This window comes from Ictalurus furcatus, chromosome 6 (genome assembly GCF_023375685.1).
Source record: "Ictalurus furcatus strain D&B chromosome 6, Billie_1.0, whole genome shotgun sequence".
In the NCBI taxonomy this organism is placed as follows: Eukaryota; Metazoa; Chordata; class Actinopteri; order Siluriformes; family Ictaluridae; genus Ictalurus; species Ictalurus furcatus.
The window spans coordinates 12,498,368-12,522,212 of record NC_071260.1 but is presented as its reverse complement, the minus strand read 5'-3'; the positions used below and the strand labels follow the sequence as shown (position 1 = coordinate 12,522,212).

At 38.0% G+C, this 23,845-nt stretch overlaps 1 protein-coding gene across 1 annotated transcript in view; it reads left to right on the top strand.

Moving 5' to 3' along the window:
* The first annotated feature begins 2,151 nt into the window (after positions 1-2,151).
* hs6st3b (heparan sulfate 6-O-sulfotransferase 3b) overlaps positions 2,152-23,845 on the top strand; it is a 65,965-nt gene continuing 44,271 nt past the window's right edge. The window contains exon 1 of the mRNA XM_053626528.1: positions 2,152-2,672. Within this exon, the coding sequence (XP_053482503.1) occupies positions 2,152-2,672 (521 nt within the window). The remainder of the gene's footprint in view (positions 2,673-23,845) is intronic.

Below are 23,845 nucleotides of genomic sequence, written 5' to 3'. Positions count from 1 at the left end.
TCTTTTGCCTCAATAAAAAAAAAAAAATCAATAGAAACTCCATTGTGTGTTTACTCAGGTAGATCATGAAGATCTAAAACTATTTATTATGAGATATACACAAAAACAGAAAAGATCAGAAATCACACCACTGTAAATAGGACACAAATGATGACCAACACATGAAGTTTATTCACCATTATGACAACATGAAACTATTTCATACTTTCCAGCACATCAGGTATGACAGAATATAGTAATTTTCTTTAATTGTAGTTCTTGTATAATCTGACATGGAGAACATGTTATTGCACAGTGCCAAGATTTTATTGGGATCATCTCATACAGTGTAACAAGTAATAATCATAAATAACCACTGTAATCAATACTGTCGTTATTTTATGATGCACATTTTTTTCTGCAACAGACAAATCAGGCTGAAATTCATACAGTGAAAACCTGGCTGTTGTCATGAACAGTCGAATCAAGAATTGAATCAACTATGATACATTGTAAAAAAAAATGTTGGTTTTGTTTTAACCGAAACGCAGACTTGCACATATTGCATAGTTTAATTGGGTTATGTGTCTCATTATTGGGTTCATTTGGTAATAACCCCACATGTTGGTTTAGATATTCTGGTCTCGTAACAGATTTGAAATGTTAATGGTCCAGCTTGTAACAGAACAGGACTTGCTGATTTGATATCCAGCCTGCTGCTTTCCTTAAAAAAAAGTTAGCCTGTGTAGTTGAATGATTTCATGCAAATTATGTTCACCCTAGTTGGTAACGTAAAGTTAGCAGACTTTTAACATTACTAGCTCCAGTGCTGTCACACATATACAGAAATAACCTCGCAGATGTTACCCAATTATGCAAAAAAATTTAAAATGAGTGTATTTTCATGGATAACATCTTTTTGTTATTGCCATTAATCACCGGTAAGATATGATATAATTTATGATAGAACATTTGTTATTGTTAGGCTAGCTGCAGTCTATGTAGACGAACAGTTTCTATTCAGTCAGAATTACACATGCATGTGCTATGAATTGCAGCAAAAACAAAGTATCTTTTTAATAGATATTTCTATGCCTATAATGATGATGATGATAATAATAATAATAATCCATATATCCATTCATCCATTTTCCATACCACTTATTCTACACAGGGTTGCGGGGAGCCTAGAGTCTATCCCAGGGAATGCGGGGCACAAGGCGGGGGTCACCCTGGACGGGGTGCCAACCCATCGCAGGGCACAATCGCACACACATTCACACACAAAGGACAATTTGGAAATGGAAATCATCCTACAACACATGTCTTTGTACTGGGGGAGGAAACCATAGTACCTGGAGGAAACCCTCGAAGCACGGGGAGAACATGCAAACTCCACGCACACAGGGCAGGTGATAATAATAATAATAATAATAATAATAATAATAATAATAATAATAATAATAATAATAATACACAAGCTAGGCAGAGAGCACTGAGTTAAAAATAACCCAACAGTGGGAAGATGCCATATCCACGCTTAGTAAGGTTACTTATTGGGATGTTTTAAACCCAAAATGGAGATGAAATTGCTTTATTTTTATAAGTCACTCGGAGAATAATGAGTAAATGATTCCATTCATGAAGTTAGTATTTATTCTTCAAAAGACCTCCATATTTCGCTCTTCCCAATAAGAGTGATACAGCCCAATCTGGCAACCCTGGAGACTGTCTGAGGCGGTGTTGGACTCCTCGGCCGGAGGAGACGCTGAGCTCAGGACACGCAGGATGCGCTCAGGATGAACGAGCGGCGGCGGGACGAGATGATGTGAGAAACGTGGCCGTGTTTTCACCAAAGGGAGCAAATCAAATCTCATCGATCCCTCTCACACTTTATTTTCCCGAGCGCACAGACGCTTCTGTAAGCCGTTCAGAGGAATTACGCGTTCAGAGACAGATCTTTAACGGCTCGGTTCTTTTGCTCGTTTTCAAACTTTTGTCGTTGAGATTGAGGTTTTGATGGATACAGAAGACGGACACTTCGCCTGACTGTATCAACATGTAGCATGGGTTTGTTTTTCCCTCCCTATCAAGGCATGATGTCTTCAGGGAAGATCTGGTGAGATGGAGAATGATTCATACTCGTCGCGTGAACACTTCCATCTCGTTATCATGAACGAAAAACCCAATAAACTGGTGTTCATCCCGGTCTTGGCTGTGCTTTTCGTGATGATAGGCTATCAGTACATCTGTCCAGCGGGCAGTCAGTCGTGCCATTTGCGGAACGGCGGCGATCCGAGAGGGCGACACGCGGCTGTAACGGACGACGCGCCGCACGTGGAGCGCGAGCTGGAGAAAGACGCAGCGTCCAAGTTCAACTTCAGCGAGCGCGAGCTAGCACGCCGCGTCGACTTCGACATGAAAGGTGACGACGTGCTTGTGTTCCTGCACATCCAGAAGACCGGCGGCACTACATTCGGGCGGCACTTGGTGCGCAACATGCGCCTGGAGCGACCGTGCGACTGCCAGACGGGCCAGAAGAAGTGCGCGTGCCGGCGTCCAGGCCGTGACGAGTCGTGGCTCTTTTCGCGCTTCTCCACGGGCTGGAGCTGCGGCCTGCACGCCGACTGGACCGAGCTCACTAACTGTGTGCCAGCTGTTATGGACAAGAAGCGCGCTCCGAAGCGGAAAAAGTAAGCCTGGTGGACTCGGGTGTGTGTGTGTCTGTGTGTGTGTGTTTGCTCGCGCGCGTGTGTACGTGTGAGAGAATGATGTCAATTCGTGCTTGACTAATTTAGCAATTCAGCTTTCAATTGTATTTGGACGATATACAGTGTAACTGCATTTTGCATTGTATACAGTGATTGGCTGAATAGGATCAGTGTGAATTAAAAGGAATGTCCTCTCCACTCACTCAGACTTCAACATTCCTGGTCCAAAGCAGGTCTGAGGTGGAAGTAGTAATGCCAAGAGAAGTTAGGAAACTCAAGACATGAGTCATACCCAAATCCAAATCTAGAGTCGGGTTGACAGTGGATGTTATAAATAGGCAGGGTGTTATCCCTCACCCTCCTCTTCTCAGGCTGAAAATTCATAATTGGACTACAGCGATTTAGTCCCACTATTCTTTCTGCTTATAAAAGTGATGGATAATAACTATGTAATGTCAAGGCTATAATTTTTTTCCCTCTAAAATGACAGTATAACCAGAATAGTAATGTGGAGTTAAAAGAGTCCAAGGTGCTAAATAACCAAATGCCACAGAGTTTTGTTTGTTTATTTATTTATTTATTTTGTGCTTTCATGATGCTAGCCATAGGCAGGTATGCACTGATTAATAATGCATTTTGATTAATTTCATTGAATTATTTGACAGCAGGTAGTGTTGCCCCCATAACAGCTCCAGAGTCCTTGGTTTGATCCACAACTCTTGGTTACTGTCTGTGTTGATTTTCTGTGCACGGTCCCCTTGTCCATGTCTGTGCAGGTTTTCTCTGGTTTCTCCAGTTTCCTCCCACCTCGCAAAATATGTCGGTAAATGGGTTCGGTATGCTAAATTGCATGTAAGTGTTCATTTGTGTGTGAATGTGTGGCTTCCCATTCAGGGTGTGTCCCTGCCTCACAGCTAGTGTTCCTGGTATAGGCTCTGGGTTCATCACACCCCTGACCAGGATACAATAGTTACTGAAGAATGAATGATATATCATCAAAACCATTTGGGTCAAATGAGCTGATATTTCTTTTTATATGGACAACAAAGAAATTTAATATGGCATTCTCCTAAAAGAGGCTTTATAAGAGAAATCTTAAGAAGGCAAAATTATGACACAATTACTCAATCATTCATCATTCATGCATTTTAGTTAACCAGGTGAATTATTACTATTTTCTGTTTTGTTAGACTGAGAGTGTACACTAGAGATGTAACGGTATGAAAATTTCATATCACGATTATCGTGACCAAAATTATCACGTTTATCAGTATTATCATGGTATTGTTAAACTGTGCTGAAAATGTACAAATAGTACTGATACACATACTGAAATCATTTTAACAGGTTTTATATCTGAATATAAAGTGATGGATGGTTGTCACTAGGCTTGCTGTGATCATTTATTTCAGTTAGAGAACATGGCGGATGGCAGCGACGGTGCTTAGGAGATTTTCCAACCTTCCAAGAGGACCAAATCCAAAGTGTGGTCATATTTTGGATTTTATAAAAGTGCTGTGGGAAACTTAATAGAAGATGGTAAACCTGTCTGCAGAACTTGCCAGAAGACAGTTGCGGTGAAAGTGGTTTTGGCACTTCTTTGGGGCTTTTACCTCTTTTTCCCCACGCTTTTAAAATCACTTATCAATGCATGTGCGGCCTCGCGCATTTCGCTATCGCTTTAGAATTAGCGGCAATTCAGAGCCGGCAATTGCTTGAATGGTGGGTTCATTATTATTCTTAATGAAAAACACAACAACAACAAAACAGTACAATGACAAACTCGCTTATATTAAACCAAATCTTCCGCCATGGTCTTGTCAGTCAGCTCGCCTTGCTCTTCCTGTCAGTCAGCTCGCCTCGCTCTTCCTGTCAGTCAGCTCGCCTCGCTCTTCCTGTCAGTCAGCTCGCCTCACTTTCGTCAGGTGATAAATGGAATCTGACTCCTGCTGATCTGTGCTGCGACTCTGACTCACTCGGCTCATGCTGAATTGAGCAGACCCGTTCAGTTTTTAATTGTAGCGTCCGTTTTCACGCTCAAAAAACAATGTTGCATGCTGAGCCTGCGTCAGACTCATGCTGGGAGTGTGTGGACAGCATTTACCGCGAGTTTTACAAATCACGATAATTGTGCACAGTTTTAAAGCACACCTATTATGGTTTTGAAACGTGCCTAATTTTGTTTTAGAGGTCTCATACAATAGATTTACATGCATCCAAGGCCACTTTAATGTGCTCATCATTTAAATTGCAGCATTATCCCCCCCCATGTCAAAAACGACTCGTTAAATGATCCGTTCTAAAGGATTCCTTCTAAACTCCTCCTTTCAGAGAGCATACTCTGCACTGATTGGTCAGATGTCCCAGTCTGTTGTGATTAGTCTACGGTTGTCAGCGTGTGTTGAAAAGGAAACGCCCATTACCATAATGAGTTTCAGCTCCGTCTGAAAAAAATGAAGACCAGAGGCGGGGCTTTTTGTTACAATCCTATGTAGTGTTTTGTTACAAACCTATGTTTGTGCAGAAATTAAGTTTGGAATCACTAACGACTCGTTTCAGTTGTTCAGAATCGGTTCCTTCTTTTGGGAGTCAATAACTCCGTTTGTCGTGTACTTTTATTTTTGAAACTTTGCAGACTTTTTACATTCACAAACAGCTCTATAACACACTACATGAAAGGTAATATCTGAAAAACCATAATAGGTGCACTTTAATGGTAATTAAATGTGACACTGTAATACTAACTGTCTGGGAATTATACCGTGGTTTATCGTGAAAACAGTAACCGTTTCATCCCTAGTGTGCACACAACTGGTTAAAACTTTATTTGCAAATGATTTTTTCCCCTTTAAACTGGGAATTATTCACTATTGTTTCATATCATACTCATGACCCAGGAGTCAACAGCAGTAATTTTATAGATTGCACTGTATTACACATGATCTTACTATACAGCATTGCCTTAGTCTTACTGCAAAAGTCAGAGACTGTTACTCTGAAAACAATCCCCTGAATATTTAATGGTTATTTTAATTTTTATATGCAGTTAATTCAGTAGTAAATTTCCCACACCAACAAGCTACCTTTCCCTGTTTAGCTGATGGAGAGAACGTGTGGTAATGAACTTTAAATGAGACATCATAAAGTCAAACTCAGCTGTGGAGCACACACACACACGTATTCCCATCTATAATTTAGGCAGTACCGGTCTGCATCCATGAGCTATTAAAAGGATATTTTAGTTGTTTACTGTGTATAATGAGGGTTTAATGTGTATAGAATGTGCAGATTTTCACATTTATTTGTGAGTGTGTGATGGAAAACCATCTGTTCTGTTTTGGTCCAATGCATTCTTTTAAGGAGATCGTTTCATGTACATTTCATTGAAGCCATTTGGTTATCCATGTTATTGTTCTGTGAAAATATTTTCAGTTGGTTTTCAGCCCTTTAGCAGTTTTAGAAAGGATCGTGGCTGAGAAATATGTCACCCACAGCCTTAAGGGGAGCACTGGACTAAAACTAACACTTAAATCATCAGGTTATCCATTAGTGATTGCGCAATTCATCAGTTTGACAAGCAAATTCATGGTGTAATTATCTGTACTTCTACAACTCAAGTGCAGCTAATTTGCTGCTGACAAGTTTGAATGGGACCCATCACACTAACTAGATGAAATTTTACATAGCATGGTGAAATCCAGTAAAATGGCCGAAAGAAATGTGTTTCCAGAACCTGAGTAAGTCTTTTCTTTTTCATTTGAAATCAAATGTAATTAGGTTTTAAACTTTTAAACTGAGTATTTAGTCACAAGTTGATGCGGTGAAATCATCATTATGATTTAACAAGGTTAAAATAGTAATATTTCCTCAAGTCTATGTGAGGAGTGCTAGCATAAATGGTTTCTCATAATTGCTGAGTCCTGATTGCAGATTAGTTATTAAAGCCAAATCTAAAAAGTATTATTGTGTAGAACCTCTAAAAACTAAAAACTGTAGAATGAAGTGATCAAATGGTGACACAAAAGCAGTTAGATAATGCACTTTTTGGGCACTGTCAAAACTATTAGTCTGTTTGCTGAGACCTAATCAGAGCAAAATTTTTACTCTTGGTTTGTTTGCATGGGGTGGATGGAGGCTTAATGGTTTGCATGTTTCCTTGCACCTCCAGGGTTGGGGGTTCAAATCCCGCCTCCATCCTGTGTGCGTGGAGTTTGCATGTTCTCCCCGTGCTTCAGTCCAAAGACATGCGTTTCAAAATTGTCTGTAGTGTGTGAATGTGTGTGTGTGGTTGTGCTTTGTGATGGGTTGGCACCCTGTCCAGGATGTCCCCCGCCTTGCTCCCTGAGTTCCCTGGCATAGGCTCCAGGCTTCCCTGTGACCCTGTGTATGATAAGCGGTCAGAAAATGGATGGATGGATGGTTTGTTTGCAGTGTGGTTTATTTGGTTTCACACTGCACATAAATAAACTAAGCAAAAGAGATGAAAATGTACTCATAAAACTCTTTTATTTATTGGCCATATATACAAATATAAACAAACATTTGCCAAGTGCACACAGAAATCACTTAAATCACTGGAAAAAACAGAGCCAGTACTAAATAAATGATTACATAACTATCTAAATAACTAGTTTATGTGTATTATATTCAGCATTTGCAGTACGAGACCACCTCGTTCAGACACTCTGACTTTTTTTCTTCTGCAAAAGCTAAGTGCAAAGGATGCTAAGGGGGAAAACTTACTTGATGGTGCTTATGTGAAAGCACCCTTAGAAAAAATGGTTCCTCAAGGATTGTTTGAATGGTTAGGAGTTATTAGCGTTCAGTAGGGGTTCTACAAAATGCAACCTTTTAGCTAATTACTAGAGTTTTATACAGAATCCTTAAGTGCTCCTCCAGAGGGGCATACTAAAGAATGTTACATGAAACCTTTTCCCCCCCTGAAACTGCAGTATATGTTATGTGAAAAGATATCGTTGTGTCTAGTTATCTTCTGTACACTAATTATGGCCCGGAGAGTCAGTAAGCTCTTCTTCTATATCAATTAGTGTATGAAAAACATTTGGCACTATCACTGGGTTCTGTCAAATGGCACAAACATCAAATTATGCATTATTGTGTGCAGAATGAAATGCCTCTAAAATAAATTTTGCTATTTTCCAAGCGCAATCTTTTTATATTGTTTGGCTTCCATTATTTGCTGCCAAACAAATGCTTGTTTAATTAGCTGCTCAGCTGAAAACCAGCTTGATGGGGTACAAATTGGAGTCAGTAATTGTCCTAAAGACAACCTGTTATGAGTGGAATCGTCAAGATCAACAAACAGCTGGAGGTAGCGTGGCCTGCAGCCGAGGTGCGTCCCAGCCTGAGAAATTCCTTATTTGAAGATGAAAAATCGACCTGAGACCAAAACCGCAAGGCTACAGGCATATAATTTATATCTGCAGTGCCAAGTACCTCCTTCCTCTGGGAGCGTGCGCCATACTCTCCTTTGCCAACTGCAACATTAATTCATTTCTCTCTCTCTCTCTCTCTCTTGCTCTCTCTCTCTCCACTTATAAATGTGCCTCCTTTCGTATTTCACCAAGTGTGTTTCCACCTTCTTCTAAGATTGTCAAAACCAAATAAATCTCTTTTGACAATAAGCAGGGCTTGTATAACCACATAAGTGGCGACTTTATGAATTTTTCATCCCTTTCTTCTGTAAGTGTGCATCTCTAGACATTTCACTTCAAGACATTTCGTCCCCCATCTTTTGTACCTTTGCTCTCAATTATACAGGGATGGTACATTCTGTTGGTTATACATGATTTCCGTGAAGGCACAGTGTTGCATAATGTTCTGAGAGGAAATAGGATCAAGGCTTTCTTTCTACCTGAGTGCTCATAGCTGTGTCCTGAGTGGCTGTCTCTGCTGCGAGGTGGCACTGAAGGGGAGCGCAGCACAGTCTGTCTTGCATGGCTTGGCCTTTTCAGAGCAGCCAGAGCAAGAAGCAGGAGCCAGAAAGGTCAGTTGTGTCAGAGCAGATCAGCAGGCAGTCGTACAGCAGAGAGCGAGAGAGCGAGACAGAAAGACAGGGATGGAATGCGCTTTGCCCGTCTCTACTGGGCCTGAGGGAGCGCCTTTCGCTCTCTCTGCATCTCAGAGTTTCTGCTCCATTGGGGCTCTGGAGAGCAGCATGTTAATACAGGAGTGAGAGATTTACATGTTTTATTGACCATTGCCAGGACTCGTCATGAGGCAAAGACCAGTAGATTAACCACAAAGAAAAGATGATGACTCTTCATCTATATTAATACATTATAATTAGCCACCTGATGTTAGGAGGTATTTCCTCTCCAAACAAATTAGCACTCATCCCAATGTACACATCATTTACTTGCTACTTCTCCAATGCAGGAGTGATGCTAATGCATGTTTAGTATGAGCAAATGGCATTGTTATTTCAGCTGTCACACAGAGCTTAATAATTGTAAGGGATTGTTCTAACTAAACTAAAATTAATCATGCAAAGCATACACAACTGACTCTAAAACCTGATATCCGCATGGAATACCTCATTTATCTCCAGACAGTGCTGTGCTATGGGATTGTGCTCCTTGGCACTTGCCCTTTCAGCACTAATTAAATCTGTCATGTCCCCTGGTATGTATAAGAATACGAAATGTATTTTCTGGTCAGCCTCAAATGAACATCAGACAAAGTGAGCCCTAATTAATCGAACCAAATGTACAAATCCTTGCTTGGTTACCAATACAGTTTTTAGTAAGAAAACCCACAGTTTCATCTCTTCTTTAACACTTGCAAAATGGCTTAAAGGTTTAGGAGCTGTTTTTATTAATAACTAGTACTACAGATCCGAAAAAAGACCAGTTTTCAGTTTGTTTACTGTAAGAGAATTATGAATGTTGAAGACTGTATGACACATATGGTCCTATTTACGCTCCTATTTCCATTCAGTGCCTAAAGAATGTATTCACCCTTCAGTGATTTTTTTCTTCTCTTTTTGCTGTTTTGCAACATTAAATGTAAGCATATCAGAATGGGATTCTTTTTTTCTGCTCCTTTTGAACTGACTCTCTACAGAAATGTAATATAATATAATAAATATTTTATATAATCAATATTTTATAATATTTTATATAATCAATATTTTATATAATAAAATATTTGGATGTCTTCAGAATGATTTGAAATGAAATATTTCAGATATTAATTTTTTAATATTATATTATATAATTAAAAATAAATAAATAAATCTATAAACTACATAATTGAAGTAGCGGATGTGTCTCTATGAAATTTATGAACACATTTTGATTATGAACATTTTCCCATCTAATCTCTGCCAGATTAGAAAGGAAATATTTGTGGACAGCGATTTTCAGGTCAAACCATAAGATTTTCAATTGGATTTAAATCTGGGCTTTGACGTGGACATTCCAAAACATAACCTTCTTTTTTTTTTCAATCCATGTCTTTGTAGATTTTGCCCTGTGCTTTTGCTCACTGTCCTGTTGGAACATATATTTTTGCCTTAAATACAGTCAAAAACAGATTCTCCTCAGCAATTTGCTTATATTTGCTTCTTATATCCATCCATGTTGGCTAGAACTTGGTAGTGTCTGGTCTGTGCCATATTCTTTCCATTTTGTTATAATGGATTTCATAGTGCTGGTAAGAAGGTTCAAAGCTTTGCTGACGTTTTAATAACCTTTTCCGTCTTTATCTCAAAGCTTCATGGGCAGTTCTTTGGTCTTTATGACAGCAGGACTGATCTGGTCTGCCATTTTAGCTGTGAAAGTCAGAGATATTTATTGTGCAAGCATACAATTGGACAGAAGTGGATTTAAATAAATGTAGGTCTACCCTGTTTAACTTATTTAGTGTGAGCTCTCGAAAATGAACTACTCGTCCTAATTTAGATTGCTAAAAGAAATGGGGTTGAAAGCTTCCTAATTATGCAGTTTTTAGACTGTTTATTTTAAAAATAATTCTGGGGACATATAAACACTTTATGTAATTTAATTTTATTGAGAGTCACTTCAAAACGAGCAGAAACAAATCCCATTCTAATATACTTTAATTTGATGTTGCAATACAGCAAAAAGAGAAATAATAACTGGGGGAGGAGTAATTTCTGGGCGCACTGTACTTTGTTGATATGTGAATATTTAATTGTCGTGTATTTCTTACATTAACCTTGTTGCATGTAATGTTGCACAATATTGTAAACGTTCAGTACTACAACACCACAAATAACTTTGTACAGACACAACTGCTAGTGAATTTTCTGTAGTCCCTTATGTAGTCCACCTCATGCAGTCTGCATTGAAATAAACAAATATTTGGTTCTGTGATGGACTGGTGTACCCTCCAGGGTGTAATCCCACCTCATGCCCAGTGTTCCCGGGATAAGTTCTGGATCCACTACGACCCTGACTAGGAAGAAGTGGTTACTGAACATGAGAGACTAAGAGAGAGTGCAAAATTTTGGTTACAAATACAGAAGCAATTTCATTGCCAATGAAGTCTCCTTTTTAGCATACACTCTAACAAGCAAAATAAACATATACAGAAACACATTGGCCCTTATTCATCAAAGTTGATCATAAATTGAGCATATGCGAATTCCAGTTAACCTTATTCATCAGTTTATAACCCAACTCATATCTTGTTGGAGTGTGTGTAAACTTAAATGTTAACATTTTAACAACCTGCAAAATGCTTGGTTTGCAGCTAAAGAATCAATTTCATTAGCAATATCAGTATTGTGAGTATTGTAAGTAGAATAGTCAGTCTGTACAGGAGTTTTTTTTGTGATTGTTACAGCCAAAAATGCTTTTTTTTTTTTTTTTTTAAATTTGCGATGCAATTTGTGGAGATTTTTGTGCTTTTTTTTGTTGTTTGTTCTTTTAGTTGTAATCATGTTCGATGCACGTGAATCGAAGAGGGCTTTGATTGAATGCACGTTAAATGAATGAATATTGCGGAGTTTGCTTGATTTTGCTTTCGCAAAATCGCTAAATCCTGGAGGGACTGAGCAGTATAATAATAACAATAAAAATAACAATGGAGTTTAGTTGAGTCCTTTGGAGTTTAGCAGTGAAATTGAGTAGATTTTCATAAATTTATTGGTCCTTCAGTTTGAGTAATATTTGTATTTGTGTGCAAAAGGCACCGGAAAGCACGGACCTGGATGTATAGTATTGGACAGATGGACTATTCAGAGATGCCCTGGATATCATCACATGTTTTTTTCAGGTTATTAAAGAATTTCATAATCAACAGTAAAACATTCCAGATGCGACTTTATTCATTTTGGATTCATCTGGATGCCAGAAAATGATTCATTTCTTTTACCAGGATATAAGAATTTGTTTATTGTTCAGGATGGAAACTCGTCCATATTTATAAATGACACTTCAATTTCTATTCAAATTCTGCAATAAATACAACAGTCCTATAATCTATAAACAGAGTTTACATAACTATCTCAGATTGAATTTGAGTTTAAACATCTCTATAAAAATGAACAGTTCCTTTCCATAACTGAATTCAGGAAAAACAGGATTGCAAAAGAAAAAAAACACATTTGGACCATCTTTTCTTCTCTTGAAATAGTAAATTTTTTTATGTCATGCTTTCATTTTGTCCTCACTATCTTTCCATTTTTAAGGATATAAAAAAAGAACATATTTATTTTCAGCAACCACATACACAAGTACTTCTAACTTAGCTTCACAGAATTTATTACCCTGTTGTCCTTTTACGTCTTCTATCAAATATTGGTAGCTTGCTAAATGCTTTCATTTTATTGGCTCTTTATCACAGCACTTGCTTAAATTAGGGCATGTTTCATGTACTGTACATTAGACGTACATGGGGGTAAAATGGGGTGTACCATATGCATGCTTGTGGGCAGTAGCTTGTTTCCATAGCGCTGAAGCTGATTGTCATTTGTGCTGAAATGACTGATCGTTTTGACGTTGTAAGTCGTTGTACATATACACCATTTATTTGTCAAATCTGTTCTTGTGCTGCACAATTTGGAGGAATAAGGCTCAGTGTGATGAGTGCTGGATAATGATAACTGCTTTTGCTGCTTGGTTAGTAGGCAGTGTGAATAGTAACTAGATGATACTTGGTATCTCTGTCAGAGTCAAAATGATAGTATTCCTCCCCATTTGAACAACGTTGGTACATCTGTGCCAGAAGCACTACTGCTCTTAGACAGACACCTTCAACCCGTAATAACTATGAGGGCGACAACCAGAACAGTCAGTGAGTTTAACAGCCTGTTTCCCTGCTAAAGCACAAACGCACCCACCAACCCTGCGTTGGCCTCGGCTAACACCGACAATCAGAACACAAGTAAATTCACAAGCTCCGTATTTCAGACAATCAGAGTAATGAGCAACCTTCAGCAGAAGCCATGGCCCATTATTGAGCGAGTGATGACATGCTCCTGGCACAGTAATACCCCTGCATCATATTTTATTCATTATACTCAACACAGAGGCCTCTGCAATTACTGTCTGACTCTATGTCTGTGTGGGCTTCGATCAGATTGCAGCCTGTCCCCTTCATTTCATTCCCAGTTATGAAATGTACTCGCAGCTTCACTGCATTTTTTTTCCCTTTATGACTTTGTGGATAAGGCTGTAATTTAATCCACATTCACAGTGTAATTTCATTTCATTTTCTTTGTACATCTTCCTCTTCATCATCATCTTCTTCTTCACCATGGTCTTTATACTCCGATGATTGTAGGATATAATGTGCTTACATTTTCAAACATAGGCTTTTCATCCACTCGCAATGATCAATAGAAATAGGTTCCCATCTACAGTTGCAGGAGTTTAATGTGAGGGATTTACAGCCGTGAGGCCCTGGCTGAACCCCTACGGTATCTCAACATTATGAGATCCTTATTAGGTGTCTGGGCTGAGTATGCCCTTGTGGGCTGGATGCAGTGGGGTCTAGAGATTGCTTTTCATGTATCATTAATCCAGCTCGTCATTGCTGCTGTGGCAAAGCTGTTATCCAGTTGGCGTGATAATTAAGTGCTACCTGCGAGGGAGTGTTGTTACATTGCTCAAACAATTGTTCCCTTCCTGACAAAGGAAGTCAGTGGGGGCTTAATATGTGATTAAAAAGAGCAAAAAAAACTCCCCTAATTTCAGTTCATTTTGTGAGCAAAAGGAGATTGACTTGTGTTGTGACAACTATTCATTTAACTAATTGAGTTGATTCCATATTGGCTCATTATTTTGCTACTCCAGTTGGTAAAGTGAATTTTTTTCTTAGGCAAAAGTTATACTTTTGTTTGCAGTCTGTTTCACATTGGTGACATGCAGGGGGGGGGGGGGGGGTGTCGTTCAGCTGTATGGAAATGTGCTTGTTTTATTGTGGTACATTCGACAACAGTGGACTTTACTCACCACCAGTCTTCCCTCCTGTCATTATACATTACATTATACATGATAAATTATGTTACTTTTCTTGAGATATAAAAATTTGCTGATCTCATTTTCCTAAAGAAAAAAGAACCCTTAATAAAATGAGGCTCAAATTGAGAAAGCCACTCAGGCTAATGATACAGGGCTTGCCAGAGCTTTCGCATAGCACTTCTGACACTACTGTCAAAACTTGCTGGTCTGGCAAATATCTTCAATAATCTGATTCAGCTCGAGCTATAGCTCTAGTTGTATTTTTACTTGGATGATTGGGGATCATAGAAGAAGAGGATGTAGTTCTCAGGAAATAAGTTCTATTATATAAATGAATCAAAATAATCCTTTTCAAACATATGAAGAACATAATTATTTTTCAATAAGGTCTATAGTTGAACATGGTTTCAAGAGCCTGGCTTAAAGTTCTGTTTACATTGCATCACACATTAAGATCCTTTATTGTATATTTGTGTATAGGTAGTTCAGTCGTATGCCTGACATTAACTGTTTATTGCCTGTGCATTCATAAAAAAAACCCCCAAAACAAACATAAAACAAAGCTGAGGACCCAGGTTTGAAGGTGAGAGATGTACAGTTGCATAATAGTGTTCAAATGGCAGCCATCCAATAGCCTCATAGCTCTACCTATAGGGTTATAGTCAAGGAAATAACACGGATGACAATGCAAATGTGAATTTTATGAATGGTTAAGGTTAGGATGAGGGGTGTAATTAAAGATCATAGCTTTTCTAACAGCTTTAATGTATAAAATGGAACAAAATAATTCGATTTCATCACAATTCTGCAGTTGTTACATGAGATCAGGTTTTTAGCACTGTTTAAAGCAACCTAACATTTTATCATTTTGGACCAGGACATTATAATGATTGTATTATCTAGTCTTTTGCATTCTCAGTTATTAGTTCCAAACAGGGCAACTGAATCTAAATATGTATCTGACTAATATGCTGTATCAAAAGTAAGCAGAGAGGAATTATTAAAGATGAAAAGTAGTTATAGATACTTTTAGGCTCTTTGCTAAATAAATGATGTATGAAGGCATGCTGACACTTTATTTATAAACTATATCCAGCTAAATGTGGCTAAAAACGACATATTCCTACACACTCAGAATTATATAATAGTAGTTATATTCATGATGGTAGAGTCCTGATATTCTGGGTCTCACAGCATGCTTTATTACAACAACACACCTACCTTCAAAGTCTTTGGCCTACAGTATATTTTGGAGAAAATCTTCCAGATAGGTATTTGGTGATTTTTTTGTCATCTAATCTTAACATGTTTAAAGATGAAAATTACACATTGTAAATAAAGTATTAATAGCTGAGAGACTTTTAATAGCAAGGGAACATAAACACATTCCCAGATATGAAAGAATGATTACTGTCTGCACTCAAAATCCGTATGACTGTGTCTAGATGAAGAATAGTGGTTTATTCATGTTGTGGGATTACTAGCAACAATACTTCATTCCTGCCACAGGTACAGACAAATATACGCATTAACGTTGTACATATCTTACCATGTGTCATAAATTGAGCATATGCAAATTCTACTTACCTTATAGTAATACTACGTATCGTATAGTATCGCAGTGAAGTACTGATTGTGACTTAGTAATACCTTAGCATATTAGCAGGGCCGTGACCAGAAAAAAAAATTGTGAGGTCCACGTTACAGAAATGTAACATACCAAAGTCACCCACTTTCATTAATCACTTTATCCGGAGCCTGTCCTATCCTGGGAACACTGGGTGGGGGGCTAGACTATATCCTCCATGGGATGCCAGTCCATCGCAGGGCATAATGCAACCGTCCACCCACACACACACACACACACACACACACACACACACACACACACAAATTTACAGCCATTTCATTTTAGCTAATCCACCTACTGTACTGTTTCCACCCATTCAGACAGTAACCCTGGAGCTGTGAGGCCTTTTCATTACCCACTGCATTACCCATGCTGCCCTATGCCCTAATATACCACAAATACGAAAAAATTGCTACTTTCTAATCCATGTTATACTTACATTATTACATAAACTGCTCAGAGTCAAGTTTACCGTTCTCTCACTCTCTCTTCTATGTTGCTTGCCTTCTCATCTTCCTTTTCTGTCTTGCCTCTCTTCATTAATTACTGAAAAAGCATACATTAAAAATGACAACAGATAATTTTACTGTAGCTGTGTTTGGCTATGCATTTTACAATGAGCATTTTAATGAGTATGCGTTTTTACAACCCACCAACTATTCTCACAAACACTCACAGTTACAGTATATGATGTGTTCTCACACCTATCAAAGCTGTGTCAGATGTTAGCTTATAATATGTGTGTTGTATAACTCTCTACAAGAAGTTCATGTCTGGAAGCATAGTGTTTTGTGAGAGCTAAAAATATGGGGAAACCCAAAGTAAGTAACAGTAAGTTGAGAACCAGTCATCACTGCTGACTGGGCTTTGATTTGTAAGTTTTTTCCTCACCGCATTCCACATTGCTGTTTCCATATTGAATTTGACAACAGGAGATATGTGGAGGTTAAAAAACAGAAATTCCTAAGTGTGAACCTTGGTATCCTCATAGTTAGTTACAGCCATGAGCAGTAGAGATAAATCTGCCAGCTGATAGTAGCTCTGAATATGTGTCAGTGACTCCATTCAACCACATTTGCCTTGAGCTAATGCCAGATAGACGTCTGTGTAAAATTGGGTTAAGCCAAAATGGTATTATTGCTTGTCTTCATAATAATAGAGGAATGTAGCACTTGTTTCTGTGAAACACAAAAGTATAAAAGGCAGTTACGCTTGTTATTTTGTGTGATACTAACAGCTACATGAAATAAGCTCTACCCACAGTTTCTTTTCTCATCAATCACCTGCCCCATGCTGTGGTAACTGCTGGTCCTGTGAAGCTTCTAGTCCTGCACTGCAAGGGTCGAACACCAATCTTCCTAATTATATTCCCTCAGTTGTTTTTGTCTAACATGTCGCTCCAAAGTCTCCCACAGGTGTTAACTTTGGTTGAGATTCTGTGACTGTGATTAAGGCCATAGTATAGGATTTCCATCATTTGCATCATCATTGATACTAATACTTACAGATTGGTGACAAATTAAAGGGGGAAAAAATGGTGGCTCTGTTATCCTGTGAGCTACATTTTGCTGGCATGGTTTGTTACATTTCTATCTCTATTGTATATTTATAAATATAAATATTTGCAGCCCCGATACTGTGTGCATTATAGGATTGATATATATTTTTTATTTCATACAAAGGGCTCAATTTTCATTATCATAGTGAATGCAAAAAAAAAGAGAGATAAGAACAGTGCATTGCATTTTAAAAAAAATATTCATTACCACTAAAACACTTGGTAAAGTGGCACAATGCAAATGTATAAAAAGGGTGGGGTAAGAGATCAGCTTCTTTCAATCCATTTAAGAACCTAGTGTGTGCAGTGCAGTGACATACATATAGATTTTACTTACTGAATTTTATGCCGATTTTTAGTGGCACAAATAGCCATCTGGCTGACAGAACACTTTTCTCTTTATATTTTAGTCGTACTGTCACAAATTCTGTGATTGAATAAAAGTGCACACATTCACATATTTTGCATGCCAACAGGCCAGAATCCACAATCATTTAAAACATGGAATGCTATAAAACACTATTATCACTTTGTGGTTTTATCAGCAGAACTGAATGCTCATGGATCACTACAACAATATAGCAATTACGTCTAATCGCATTACAAGCAAACATGTTGATTAATGGGTTGAAATATTAGTGTCTCTCATGATCTGTCATCTCTGTTTTACTTTCTTTTTGTTTAAAAAAACCCCAACAACAACAACACATATTGCAGGAGAATTAAAGCCCCATGCCCAAGAGCTTTACCTGGATAATCTACTTCACACCATCTTTAGCAGCGAAAAACAATTTCACACTTTTACAGTTTTATTTATGTACGACTATGTACATTTATTGCATCTTTTGGTGATTTAGAGATCGTCCTTTGAGAGCGTAAACATAAAGCACTAAAGGCAGGGCATGAGAAAGTGAGAAGGTGTGTGTGCAATACAAATTTGGCTGAAAATATTTCGGGTGACTAAAAGAACTTTGCTAAAATAAAAGCTAGAAAGAATTTTAATGTATTACAGTGATCACAGTGCATGAGAAATCAGTATAATTGCTTAAGAGTATACATCTCTCTCTCTCTCTCTCTCTCGCTCTCTCTCTCTCTTTCTCTCTCTCCCTCTCTCTCTCTCCCTCTCTCTCTCTCTCTCTCTCCACAGCTCCGATGTTTATTTGATGGATTGACGAATCAAACATTGACAGGGAAAATGTCAGCTCAGAAGCTTGCTGGCTGTTATTTTTCAATTGTGAGCATTTTCGGCTTAACTTAAGCTATCTATGTATGAAATAAGTCACTCTGGGCATGATTCATCATGGTCACAAAGTGAAATGCCATATTTCCTTATTTGGCTTAGGCTGCCTGACAGGTAAGTTATGTAGCAGGCAGGCAAGCAGGGCGTCATGCAGCGAGGAGCCAGCAGATTCACCTTCTTGAAGCTTAATCTCCTCAGCAGGCCAGGAGCCTCCTACATGTCTTGGCACTGTATTGTTCACAGCTCCTCTGCCGTTATTGTTCTGCCCCCTCAGGACAAAGGACTGACAGAATTTCAGCTCTGAAATTATGTAGTACCATCAATCTGCAGTTCTGCCTCTGGTGCCTGGCTTTCGGAACAAACACGATCCCAGGAACACTGACGGACATGTGTCAGCACCAGCACAGCTGAGCAGAATTTGCACACATTGTGTTTCAAGGCTGTCGCTGCACTTTTTCTGCATCATACATATACTTACATATTCAGCACATGCTGAAACGCTGTTTTTTTTCTCCGGTCGTTTCTCTTCAGGATGTACATTTCAAAACCTTTTGAAGGGTTGAAGTGCCTTTTGGTAGGCTGACGACTGAATGCTGAAGCAGCGAGCATAATCTTGGCGAATAGATTGCAGGACAGATTGCTTCTTCATCCCCTGTGTTTATAAATAGAAGCCTCCGTTTTTGTACTGTTTACATTTTTATAAATGGTTATGCATTTTTAAATGGATGACACTGAGTTGAAAGATTTCACTAGCCTAATCCTTTGCTATTGCATCTTTACTATTTCATTTTTAATGATTCCAACTATAATAAAAAACTGAAAACACTAAAAAGATTGAGAATATATGTAAAAGAGTGACATCCACAAGAAACAGCTCAATTGCTAGGGTTTAAAAAAATAAACATTTTATCCCTGTTAAGTCATTGCTAGTTCCCACCCAGTTCCCCATCACCTACCAAGCAGCTGGTGAAGCCTAACAGGCAGGACCAATTACTGTATGCTCTATTTGACTCCCAGCAACAGATGGTTACGGCATTGTCTGGCTCCCATGATTGGGTGAGCTTTATTGCTGTTGCACGCTCAGACACATTTGCTAGATTTAAAGTGATGCATACAGCAGTGTAATCACTGGCTAAGATAGTTATTTAGTTACAAGGAAAGTAGAACTTTCACCTCAGTGATTGAAAAGGGTTATGCTTGGCAAGACTTAGTCATCTCATAGCTTTTTCTTGGAGAAACCTCCAAGAAAAACAGGCTTCCAGCTTAGGCATGTTACCTTGCCTGAATGAAAAAGTTTCCTTCAGCTGGTTTGTCAGTGACTTTATCTTCTGGTTGAAGGCACTTCAGCATTTCTTTACTTTCATCAATCACTCCTTAAGTTTCCTCATATACATTCATTGAAAATGCAGAGGAGTAAAGTCCCAGTAAAACACAGTTAATAACTGAGTTTAATGACAGTCTCCAGGTGCAGCTTGGTGTAGAGTTGTCTGACTTGCAAGGATTGCATTTCCCAAAGGTGTGCTGGCAGGCAATCATTGTGATGGAGTAGAGAGAGTGTTCAAAATGATGCTTGGTGTAGCCGCATAAACCTTCATCAAGCATTCCTTAGAGATCATGACTTTTGTAGCACAATTATACTTGTTGTACAATAGAAGTACAGTCTACTATACTATACTATACTATGCTATAGTACACTATACCAGACTATACTATACTATGCTATATTATACTACACTATACTATACTATACTATACTCTGCTATATAATACTATACTATTCTATGCTATACCAGACTATACTATGCTATACTATACTATATTATACTACACTATACTATACTATACTATAATATGCTATAATATACTACTCTGTACTATACTATACTATACTATGCTATACTATACTATACTATACCAGACTATACTATGCTATATTATACTACACTACACTATACTATGCTATCTTATACTACACTATACTATACTATACTATAATATACTATGCTATATTATACTACTCTATACTATACTATACTATGCTATATTATACTACACTATACTATACTATACTATACTATATTATACTATACTATACTATACTATGCTATATTATACTATACGATACTATGCTATATTATACTATACTATACTATACTATACTATGCTATATTATATTATACTATACTATGCTATATTTTACTATACTATACTATACTATGCTATATTATAAGTCTCCATACATAGGGGACAGCACCACGTCCGGTTGTGCCTGCGTCAGTGGATGTTTGTGGACATCTACTTCTTGGTTCTCACTTCTCAAAAACACTTCCAGTCTTTTACAGTTTGTTAATAAGTATGCCAACAGTGTCGTGTGTGATGTGCTTGCCATTGCTAAAAAGTATTAATTTCCCCTATGTATGGAGACTTTGGGGGCACCCTGTATACTATAATATACTCTGCATGTATTTTTTTGTAAAGCTCTCTGAGATGTGTGGTGTATAAAATTGTGTTATATACTGTAAATAAACCTGCATTGCCTTGCCATAACATGTAAGCTCCCTAGACAAAAAAATTATAGATGTGTAATTTCCTTCCCTATCCTAATGCTTGGATACACTGCCTCTTGCCTTAGTAACAGCACCAGTCCTATCAGGTAAGGATGCCAGATTCCACCAATGTCTTGTAATAGTTCCTGTCAATTTTAGCCCACTCTCTTCCACTAACTAGCTGTACATTTCAGCTAGCGCATGTGGGTGTCTAGTTTGGTGTTTCGCCCTCTGTTCCAAAGTTTTCTTTGGATCTAATATCTGGTGATTTTTGCATTCAGGCCATTCAAATGTTACAATGTCTCAGTGTTCCAAGACACATGGATTTGTTTGTATACACTCTACAATCTCATGCTGGAAACAAAACGTCAGCATCAGAGTCTGATTAGAGTCAGGCATACAACTTATTGACGTTGTACAAAGAGATGCTGCTATTGGTGAGTAACTTTTTTTTGGCCAATTAGCTAATAATAAAGGCATAATAAAGGTGATATAGTGATGCAGCAGGTAAAGCCTTAGTGAATGAACCAATGCAATTCACTGACTTTCAGTAGAATCTGGATCTCATATGAAAGAGAGGAGTTGGGTGTAAATTGGCAGTTGAAAATAACCTGGGGCTGATTTACCTTCATCTCCCCTGGCACAAAAATCATAGGGACTTATTTTTAACATCCACTTTTCAGATGAAGGTGCTTTCTTCTTTCCTCAGTTTATATCACTGAGCGCAACTATCCTTGACCTTGCAATGATATGCAAATCTTAGAAAACATAGAAAACATATAAAATGTTTAAACTGAGTAAATGTACCATTTAAAGAAAAAAATAAGGTAATTTTGAATTTGATAGTTGCAACACATCTAAAAAAAAAGTTGGGCAGGGGCAATAAAAGGCTGGAAAAGTAAGTGTTACTAAAAAGAATATTGGCAACAAGTCAGTAACAGGATTGGGTATTAAAAGAGTATCTTAGAGAGGCAGAGTCCTTCAGAAGTAAAGATGGGCAGAGGTTCACCAATCTGTGAAAAACTAAGTCTACAATTTGTGGAACAATTTCAGAATAATGTTCCACAACATAAAATTGTGGAGAATATGAATATCTCATCATCTACTGTGCATAATATCATCAAAAGGTTCAGAGAATCTGGAGAAATCTCTGTGCGCAAGGGACAAGGGTGAAAGTCAACAGTGCATGCCCGTGATCTTCGGGGCCTCAGGCGGCACTGCATTAAAAACTGGCAGGATTCTGAAATGAATATTACTGCATGGGCTCAGAAACACCTCCAGAACTCAAAGTTCATTTAAAATGGACTGAGGCAAAGTGGAAAACTGTTCTGTGCTCAGACGAATCGAAATCTGAAATTCTTTTTGGAAACTATGAACACCTTGTCCTTTAAACTAAAGAGGACTAAAGAGGAGAGGGACCATCCGGCTTTTTATCAGCGCTCAGTTCAAAAGCCTGCATCTCTGATGGTATGGGGCTGCATTAGTGCCTATGGAATTGGCAGCTTGCACATCTGGAAAGGCACCATCAATACTGAAAGGTATATATACGTTTTAACGTTTTAGAGCAACATATGCTTCCATCCAGATTCCATCCCATCTTTACTTCTGAGAGACTCTACCTCTCTAAGATACTCTTTTTTTTTTTAAATACCCAATCATGTTACTAACCTGTTGCCAGTTAACCTAATTAGTTGGAAAATGTTCCTCCAGCTGTTTCTTTTTAGTAACCCTTACATTTCCAGCCTTTTGTTGTCCCCATCCCAACTTTTTGAGACTTGTTGCAGTCATCAAAATAAAAATTACCTTATTTTTTCCTTAAAATGGTACATTTACTCAGTTTAAACATTTGATCTGTTTTCTATGTTCTATTGTGAATAACATATGGGTTTATGAGATTTGCAAATCAATGCAATCTGTTTTCATTTACATTTTACACAGCGTCCCGACTTTTTTGGAATTGGGGTTGTACTAGCAATAAATGTCAGACAATCTCAGTGTCTCATCTGCTGTTTCTCCAGATGACTAAAAGCAGGTCAGGGTGCCACACCTAGCGTTTGACACTTTCTGGTCTGGAGATTATTTACAAGCATGGGTTCATCATTCTTCATGAGTGTGTGTGTGTGTGTGTGTTTGTGTGTGTGTGTGTGTGTGTATGTGTGTGTGTGTGTGTGATATGATCCTGGAAGCTCTATGGCATGACAGGGTGAGTAATGGTCCCTAGAGCTCAGATATTGACCAGAGGCACATTTTGTGATGGACCACCACTACTTATTCTACCAGCATCATATGTCTTCCAGTAACTTGCCTTGGTGGTTATTTTGTTTTATTCTTGTCATAGCTTTTTCAAACAAGGTGTGATAAATTTGTGTCTGAAAGTACTCACCATTGACAGAAATGTCATTCCATTTATTTAAAAATCTGACACCATTTAAGCTGGTTTGTCCTTTCTGTGCCAGAATGTACTCTATATGTTTGATATACATAGTGATTTATATTAGTTTATATTTATATTAGATTTATACAGTATTTCTGCCCATATTATCTATGTGCCAGGAATATTTCTCATGATTTCTTTGGTAGCGACATAACAGTTCAGCAGACAATAATGCCTACTTAGAGAGGGCTGGGGTAAATACTTTTCCTATTGGACAATACCGTATGTGATTTTAGCATTGGATATCCATCTCTTTAGTAAATTTATTAATAAATCTACAGTAACCAATTTATC